The 9,972-nt window shown below is 42.7% G+C and overlaps 1 protein-coding gene across 1 annotated transcript; it reads left to right on the forward strand.

Annotated features, from left to right (window-relative positions):
• The first annotated feature begins 3,835 nt into the window (after nt 1-3,835).
• LOC130296194 (protein spinster homolog 1-like) lies at nt 3,836-7,077 on the forward strand. The gene is made up of 2 exons (XM_056547475.1): nt 3,836-4,049; nt 5,462-7,077. The coding sequence occupies exon 2, from the start codon at nt 5,487-5,489 to the stop codon at nt 6,999-7,001; it is 1,515 nt and encodes a 504-aa protein (XP_056403450.1). The 5' UTR covers nt 3,836-4,049; nt 5,462-5,486; the 3' UTR covers nt 7,002-7,077.
• Nucleotides 7,078-9,972: the final 2,895 nt, after the last annotated feature.

The following is a 9,972-nucleotide window of genomic DNA, read 5'->3' on the forward strand; positions in this document are numbered from 1 at the left end:
TCTGATACAGTGGTCTTCAACCTGCGGACCTCCGGATGTTTCAAAACTACAACTCCCAGCAAGCCCGGGCAGCCTTCAGCTGTCCGGGCTTGCTGGGAGTTGTAGTTTTGAAACCTCTGGAGGTCCGCAGGTTGAAGACCACTGCGGCCTTCGACATCATCCAGCCCCCTCTCACCCCCTTTAGTTCTGTACTCGCCTCCGCTCGGCGCTGGTCCGGTGCTGCAGCCTGGAACCACTATCCCACCGGACGACCTCCCCACCGGACAGTCCTGCAGCACCGGACTAGCGCCGAGCGGAGATGAGTACAGAACTAAAGGGGGTGAGAGGGGCTGGATGATGTCGAAGGCCGCAGTGGTCTTCAACCTGCGGACCTACCAACCAGCATCAGCTTCCCTGCGGTACATCTCGGCGGAAGAACTGTTCCGCTTAATTCGTATAAGTTCACCTACTGGTATGGCTCTTACTGTTTGTTTGGAATGGCATGAATTCTCCCTTCGGATGGTATTGCCTGATATCTTTTTTCTGTAAGGATCAACCTCAATTTTATTTGTATCAGGGTTGCCACGTAATATGACATCCAAAAAGGGGGTTTCCCTTTTACACCATGTGTGGGTAAACGTAAGATTGAACCGATTATTATTGATATATGTCATGAATGCATCAACGGTCAGATGGTCAGACGACCAAATGATGAACACATCGTCTACATACCTCCCATACCATGCGAGACATGTGGAAAATGGATTGGTGTCAGAAAAAATTAACTGCTCCTCCCACCAAAAAACAAAAAGCTTAGCCCGAGCTGGTGATGACTTTGCTCCCATTGAAGCACCCGTGCGCTGCAAATAAAAATTGTTACCAAACATAAAATAATTGTGTTTTAACACAAAATCTACCACCTCAATAATGTAATGTCTCAAATCCACAGAATATTTAGAAAATCTCATCAGTATATCCGAGATAGCTGATAATGCCAGGTTTTTCGGAATACTGGAATAGAGTGATTCAATGTCGCAAGTAAGCCACGACAGAGAATCGCTCCATGTGAATTCATCCATGATTTTTAGCAAGTGCTTAGTGTCCTTGATATAACTTGGGCATTGCATAACCAGAGGTTGCAGTACTGAGTCCAACCACTCGCATAGGTGCTCGTTATGGGATCCGATCCCCGCCACGATCGGACGCATCGGCGGCGGGAATCGGTCCTTATGCAGCTTGGGTAGCGAGTGGAAGATAGGAATAATTGGAGCAGGCACGAAAATATAATTCACTTCTTTTTGGGTCAAAATAGATCTGGCTTTCCCCTCTTCCAACAGAGTCAACAGTTCTTTTTTAAAAGATTCAGTGGGATCCCCACAAAGTTTAAGGTAAGTTTTATCATCAGATAGTAGATTTTCATTTAAATTGATATACAGTCCCGTGTCCATACATACTACCGAGCCGCCTTTATCGGATCGGATCGTCAAATTTTTGTTTTTCTTTATTTCTTTATGGCAGCAGCCTCCTTTTTATTCAAATTAGGACGAGTTGTATTGGACATTACTTTTGATTGTAGATTAACCAAATCTTTCATGATAAGGTCTTGGAACCAATCAAAAATTGCTGGTCTGGTCTGTATGGGGTAAAAATTTTGGTTTTTAGTGGAGAAGGTATGTGCAGTATTCACTTCATCACAAATTGATATCCCACTATTTTCAGGGAGACAGAGATCTCTAAAAGCAATTTGTTCTGCTAACGTATGCATTAGTGGTAAATCAGGGTTTATAGAAAGTTGAGGTGGGTCCGATGGTTCATCAGCATTTTCCACAAAAAAATGTTTCTTAACTGTTAAAGTTCTCACAAATGTATTTATATCCAAAATTGTCCGATAAACATCAAAATGATGTGTAGGAGAGAAACCCATTCCTTTCCACAGGACCGAGATTTCTTCATCTGTAATGATTTGTGCAGAAATGTTAATGACTTGAAAATCCGCTTTTATTACTTTTTCCGTTTGTCCTTGTTACGCTCCGAAGCTCTTCTTCCTATGTTTTCTGCCACTGCGCCTTCCTCGTTTTTTGACTGTCTTCTCGCATTGCGATTCTTGTGAGTGTTCACATATTGCGGTTCTGAGTCCCCGCTAGTGTCCGTGGTATCTGAACAATCTGAATTTTCAGTAAACTCCTGGTCAGAAGAATTAAATTCACATGGAGCGATTCTCTGTCGTGGCTTACTTGCGACATTGAATTGCTCTATTCCAGTATTCCGAAAAACCTGGCATTATCAGCTATCTCGGATATACTGATGAGATTTTCTAAATATTCTGTGGATTTGAGACATTACATTTTTGAGGTGGTAGATTTTGTGTTAAAACACAATTATTTTATGTTTGGTAACAATTTTTATTTGCAGCGCACGGGTGCTTCAATGGGAACAAAGTCATCACCAGCTCGGGCTAAGCTTTTTGTTTTTTGGTGGGAGGAGCAGTTTATTTTTTCTGACACCAATCCATTTTCCACATGCCTCGCATGGTATGGGAGGTATGTAGACGATGTGGTCATCATTTGGTCATCTGACCATCTGACCGTTGATGCATTCATGACATATATCAATAATAATCGGTTCAATCTTAAATGGGTATTCCAGGCAAAAACTTTTTTATATATATCAACTGGCTCCAGAAAGTTAAACAGATTTGTAAATTACTTCTATTAAAAAATCTTAACCCTTTCAGTACTTATGAGCTTCTGAAGTTAAGGTTGTTATTTTCTGTCTAAGTGCTCTCTGATGACACCTGTCTCGGGAAACGCCCAGTTTAGAAGAGGTTTACTATGGGGATTTGCTTCTAAACTGGATGTTGCCCGAAACAGGTGTCATCAGAGAGGACTTAGACAGAAAAAAACAACCTTAACTTCAGAAGGTCATAAATACTGAAAAGATTTAGATTTTTTAATAGAAGTAATTTACAAATCTGTTTAACTTTCTGGAGCCAGTTGATATATAAAAAAAAGGTTTGGCCTGGAATACCCCTTTAAGTCCCAGGATGCCCTTGGTCCTAGTGGGGTTAAAAGGTCAAAAGATTAAAATATATAAACTAAAAAGACACTGTGAAGTAGGGGGATATACTCGGCAGGCCTGGAGAAATATTTTTCTAAAAGATGTTTTTATGTACTTGATGTATTTCTAGGTGTATATTAATATATATATATATATATATATATATATATATATATATATGTCAAAGAAGAAAGCAGCACTCCTAAAGCGTGAGTAGGTGCCTCCAGCTAGGGTCCGTGTCCAGGATCCTGCATACGTAGTTCCAAGGAAAATGCTGCGGCACTCAAGGTATGGTGAAAAAATGAAAACTATTTATTCATCCCAAATGTGCAAAGAGCAACGTTTCAATGGTCTCACACCATCATTATCAAGTGGCTTGCACATTTGGGATGAATAAATAGTTTTCATTTTTTCACCATACCTTGAGTGCCGCAGCATTTTCCTTGGAACTACGTATGCAGAATCCTGGACACGGACCCTAGCTGGAGGCACCTACTCACGCTTGGAACTATATATATATATATATATATATATATATATATACACACAAATCAAAAAAATGTTGCAGTATCTTGTAATACCTTTTTTATTGGACTAACAGAATTTTGTAGAGACAAGCTTTCAGGATTCCTCCATTTATCAAGTCCAATAGTCAAGGACTAATGATCAAAGGACTTTATAAATTATCAGGGAGGAATCCCGAAAGTTTGTCTCTACAAAATTCTGTTAGTCCAATAAAAAAGGTATTACAATCTGCATCACTGGACTAATATGGCTACTCACATTTACTATACAGATATACACATACCTGAAGATGGTTTAGAACCCTGTGATGTCACACATGCTTGTGATGATGTCACCGTAAGCTGTACAAGGAGGTGCGCGCCGGCTGCAGTCTCTTCAGTGTGTTTTGCATTCACAACCTGTGGTGCAAAGTGTTTCTTAGAGAGTTTCTATTTGCGATAGAGAATTCAAGATTTTGACCGTTCCTTGTCTGAAGAGAGAACCACAAGGTAAGTCTCAGCCTCTTCTATTCATACATACACAGGGCTTTTTGTTTGACAGTTTTTTTTATTGTTGTTGCTTTTTTTTTTAGCAAAAAAAAACAAGAAATTAATTTTCAAAAGAAATAACAAAAGTTATATTTCTCATAGCATTGTGACAATACTTGGCTTAGGCATTAAACATAATAAAACGCACAGATAGTATCATGACCAGAGCTTTTTCTTGCAAAACTGCTAAAATGCAATTATGCCGAAAAAAGCCCCCAAGAAAAAGAGTCCTAATTCATGAAGTTCTAAAAGATATAAGTCTATGAGAAAGATTTGGTGGTGTAGTAAAAGAATAACAGAAAGATTAGGGCAGAAATATAATAGTATATAATAGAATTCTGTGTGTACTAACAATAGAAATACTCCGGGTACTCCGAAAGGGAAAACATTTTTCAAATGAACTAGTGGCAGAAAGTCATATAGGGGACGGATAGATCCCAATGAGGTGGGGTAGGTTCATTATTAGTAAATGTATATAACGGGATAGCCCAATTGTATCTACAGTATGAAGTTCACATGGCCCAGTGACCATACAGCCAAGCCCTTATAATCCACCATTACTAGGACAGATTCAGGGTTGTCAGATATTACTAGGACCGGAGAGGTTTAGGGTTATCAGATATTACTAGGACCGGACAGGTTCAGGGTTATCAGATATTACTAGGACCGGAGAGGTTTAAGGTTATCAGATATTACTAGGACCGGACAGGTTCAGGGTTATCAGATATTACAAGGACTGGACAGGTTCAGGGTTATCAGATATTACTAGGACTGAACATGTTCAGGGTTATCAGATATTACTAGGACCGGACAGGTTCAGGGTTATCAGATATTACAAGGACAGTACAGGTTCAGGGTTATCAGATATTACTAGGACCGGACAGGTTCAGGGTTATCAGATATTACTAGGACCGGACAGGTGCAGGGTTATCAGATATTACTAGGACCGGACAGGTTCAGGGTTATCAGATATTACTAGGACCGGACAGGTTCAGGGTTATCAGATATTACTAGGACCGGACAGGTTCAAGGTTATCAGATATTACTAGGACCGGACAGGTTCAGGGTTATCAGATATTACTAGGACCGGACAGGTTCAGGGTTATCAGATATTACTAGGACCGGACAGGTTCAGGGTTATCAGATATTACTAGGACCGGACAGGTTCAGGGTTATCAGACATTGGTGACCTCAGGGAAGACGTCTCCATATAAAACACTTATAGAGAAGCGTCTTCTTCTGAGGCTGCGATGGTTTTAGTGTTATCTTGTGGTTCTGTGCTGGACATTTCTGCTCTGTATGAAGGATCTATTGTATAATGACAGGAATGATGACATGTTGTCTAATGTGTTCACTTATCTCTCTCTCTCTAGTGTTTTCAGGCTCTGACCTGTGACCATGGCCTCTCCACAAGACCCATTGCTGAAGGAGGAGGAAGAAGCAATGGAGGACCATAGTGATATGGATGTAGAAAAGGGCGATATCCCTGAGAGGCAGAACCTGCCATCTCTAAGCGTGATGTCCACCGCACGTTCCATCATCACCGTAGTGATCCTCGCCTTTGTTAATTTGCTCATCTATGCAAATCGCTCCAGCGTGGCGGGGGTGCTGCCTTATATACAGAAAGCATATGACACCAATGCTAGTCTGTCCGGCTTATTGAATACATTGTTCATTGGAAGCTACGTGCTGGTCGCACCAATTGCCGGATATTTGGGCGACCACTGTAATAAGAAATATACTGTTTGCGCAGGAGTCATCGTTTGGCTGAGCATGACACTTACCCTGTCATTCATCCCTGACGGGTATTTCCTGCTCTTCCTGCTGACGAGTGGACTGGTTGGAGCCGGAGAGGCGACTTTCTGCACCATCGCCCCCTCCATCATTGCAGACCTTTTTACAAGTGACCAGCGGACCCGCATGCTGAACGTGTTTTACTCCGTCATACCTGTAGGCTGCGGACTAGGATACATCATCGGGCCCAAAGTGACTGATGCAGCAAGGGGCGATTGGCACTGGGCGTTTCGGGTCACCCCTGGCCTGGGCCTCATAGCTGTGGCTTTGATGATTTTGGTCACAAAAGAGCTTCCAAGAACGACTACAAACGGGAAGAAGAACAACAAATCCCAGAAGTTTGCCAAATGGGCGACAGATCTGAAAAAAATATTTAAAAATCGAAGCTTCATGTTAACCACCATGGGATCGACGGCGGTATCCTTCATAGTGGGAGCCATAGGTGTATGGGGTCCGTCATACCTGACCCACGCACGAACACTCCTACAAGAGAAGGACCCTTGCCATGCTGAACCGTGTGACTATCACGACATCCTAATATTTGGTGTGGTTACAGTCGTTTCCGGCATTCTGGGAGTTGTAGCAGGGACGGAGATAAGTAAAAGATATCGCAAATCCAACCCACGGGCGGACCCGCTTGTGTGTGGATGCGCGATGATGCTCTCTGCCCCTTTTCTTCTGTTGGCATTGACTTTTGGCAACATCAGCCTCGTTGCCACCAACATCTTCATCTTCATCGGAGAGACGCTTCTGTCAGTAAATTTCACCCTCATATCTGACATTATACTAAAAGTAGTAACTCCGTGGAGGAGATCTTCAGCCCTGGCCGTGCAGATGACAATCTATCACCTCCTAGGTGACGCCGGCAGCCCGTACCTCATCGGCCTGATATCTGACACCTACGAACGAGGATATGCCAAATCCCCTCTTCTGAAATACCGCAGCCTGGAGTATGCCCTCATGACCTGCACCATAATGGCAGTCATCGGAGGGGCCTTCTTCATGGCCACGGCCCTATATATAGAGAGGGACGAAAAAGAAGCAGAGATGGAATCAGAACCTCCGTCATCCTCCTCCTCCTCACTGCTTCCTGCCGATGAGGACCGCGCTTCAGACTGAGGAAAAGTCATTGCTTACCTTTATCTCGTTTACTTCATTAAAAAAAAAATTAAGAAAAAAATAACTGCATTTGTTCTATGTTCCACTTTACCCCTTATTCTCTACCCAGGGGCGGACACAGACAGCAGAGGGCCCTTGTGCAAAGAATGTGCCTATGACCTCCCCCCCAAAACATCAATTGCTCAGCACCCCTCCTCCATGTGTCACTTACTCAGGTGGACCCCCATATGTCACTTGCTGTATAAGTTTCTAATTATTTATTAAGGCCTCCCATATGCTGCAGCTCATTCAAGCCCCCCACATTAGGTAGCATAGATTCCCAACATTAGGTAGCATAGATTCCCCCACATTAGGTAGCATAGTTTCCTCACATTAGGTAGCATAGTTTCCCCCACATTAGGTAGCATAGATTCCCTACATTAGGTAGCAGTTTCCCCACATTAGGTAGCATGGTTTGCCCACATTAGGTAGCATAGTTTCCCCACATTAGGTAGCATAGTTTCCCCACAATAGGTAGCACAGATTCCCCACATTAGGTAACATAGTTTACCCACATTAGGTAGCACAGATTCCCCACATTAGGTAACATAGTTTCCCCACATTAATTAGCATAGTTTCCCCACATTAGGTAGCACAGATTCCCCACATCAGGTAACATAGTTTCCCCACATTAGGTAGCACAGATTCCCCACATTAGGTAACACAGTTTCCCTACATTAGGTAGCATAGTTTCCCCACATTAGGTAGCACAGATTCCCCACATTAGGTTACATAGTTTCCCCACATTAGGTAGCATAGCTTCCCCACATTAGGTAGCATAATTTCCCCACATTAGGTAGCATAGTTCCCCAGATTAGGTAGCACATATTCCCCACATTAGGTAACATAGTTTCCCCACATTAGGTAGCATAGATTCCTCACATTAGGTAGCCATAGCCCCCCCCCAAACACACAGACACACACAGAGACACACTTACCTGCCCTGCACAGCGCTTCTCCTCTCCGGCAGCGGCCTGACGAGTGACGTCACTGACATCCTCCTGAGCGGGTCTGCAGAAGTACGTCACTTGTGCGACGTCCCTCGTCAGACCCAGGTCGGCCGGAGGCAGACTCACTGTCTAAAGTGTCCGCTGCGCTAATATACCCCGCAGCTACTTTAGAACAGTGAGCAGCGGTGGCGCCAACCCTACCATGAACCTACTAGGCACAAAAAAAAAAAAAAAAAGGGGGCAGCAAAATGCCCCCCCCGAAAACTGCCACCTGGGACTTATGGTCCCACCGGTTCCCATGGTAGGGCCGACCAGAGGCGGCTCTAGACTTTGTGAGGCCTTAGGCGAAACTTGAACATGAGGCCCTGCTTTATTTTCTGCTGAAATTACATGGTGGTCCGTCTGTGAGATGGTTATACTGTGACATCACTGTGTATTATCCCTGTACTGTGACATCACTGTGAATTATCTCTGTACTGTGCCATCACTCTGTGAATTATCCCTGTACTGTGACATCACTGTGTGTATTATCCCTGTACTGTGACATCACTGTGCATTATCCCTGTACTGTGACATCACTGTGTGTATTATCCCTGTACTGTGACATCACTGTGTATTAACTCTGTACTGTGCCATCACTGTGTATTATCCCTGTACTGTGACGTCCCTGTGTATTATCTCTGTACTGTGCCATCACTCTGTGTATTATCCCTGTACTGTGACATCACTGTGTGTATTATCCCTGTACTGTGACATCACTGTGTATTATCCCTCTACTGTGACATCACTGTGTATTATCTCTGTACTGTGACATCACTGTGTATTATCTCTGTACTGTGACATCACTGTGTATTGTCCCTGTACTGTGACATCACTGTGTGTATTATCCCTGTAATGTGACATCACTGTGTATTATCCCTGCACTGTGACATCACTCTGTATATTATCCCTGTACTGTGAAATCACTGTGTGTATTATCCCTGTACTGTGACATCACTGTGTATTATCCCTGTACTGTGACATCACTGTGTATTATCTCTGTACTGTGACATCACTGTGTATTATCCCTGTACTGTGACATCACTCTGTATATTATCCCTGTACTGTGACATCACTCTGTATATTATCCCTGTACTGTGACATCACTGTGTATTATTCCTGTACTGTGACATCACTGTGTATTATCCCTGTACTGTGACATCACTGTGTGTATTATCTCTGTACTGTAACATCAGTGTGTATTATCCCTGTACTGTTACATCACTGTGTATTATTCCTGTACTGTGTATTATTCCTGTACTGTGACATCACTATGTGTATTATCTCTGTACTGTCACATCACTGTGTATTATCCCTGTACTGTCACATCACTGTGTATTATCCCTGTACTGTGACGTCACTGTGTATTATCCCTGTACTATGACATCACTGTGTATATTATCCCTCCCTGTACTGTGACATCACTGTGTGTATTATCTCTGTACTGTGACATCACTGTGTGTATTATCTCTGAACTATAACATCACTGTGTGTTATCTCTATACTGCAACATCACTGTTGATACTTACACTGCACTGTGACATCACTGTATATATTAAGCCTGTATACCCTAATACCACTGTACATATTTACATTGCACTGTGAGTGACAATACAGGGTAAATATGCAAAGTGACATCACAGTTCAGAGTTAATATAAACAGTAATGTCTCTGTACAGGGACAATAAACAGTTTTGCCACTACAGGGTTAATAAACGCAGTGTTGTCACAGTAGAGGGTAACTATACAGTGATGTCATTGTACTGGGAAAATATACACAGTGAAGTCAGCATTCAAGAATAATAAACTGTGATGTCACTACAGGGTTGTTATACACAGTGACATCAAATTACAGGATGAAGCACAGTGATGTCAGTATATTATGAAGCACAGTGATGTCACAGTTTATTATAAAGCACAGTGATGTCACAGTTTATTATGAA

Source organism: Hyla sarda, chromosome 12 (assembly GCF_029499605.1).
Source record: "Hyla sarda isolate aHylSar1 chromosome 12, aHylSar1.hap1, whole genome shotgun sequence".
NCBI lineage: Eukaryota > Metazoa > Chordata > Amphibia > Anura > Hylidae > Hyla > Hyla sarda.

Coding starts and splice junctions, on each gene's coding strand:
- LOC130296194 (XM_056547475.1), top strand. CDS start 5,487: ATGGCCTCTCCACAAGACCCATTGCTGAAGGAGGAGGAAGAAGCAATG.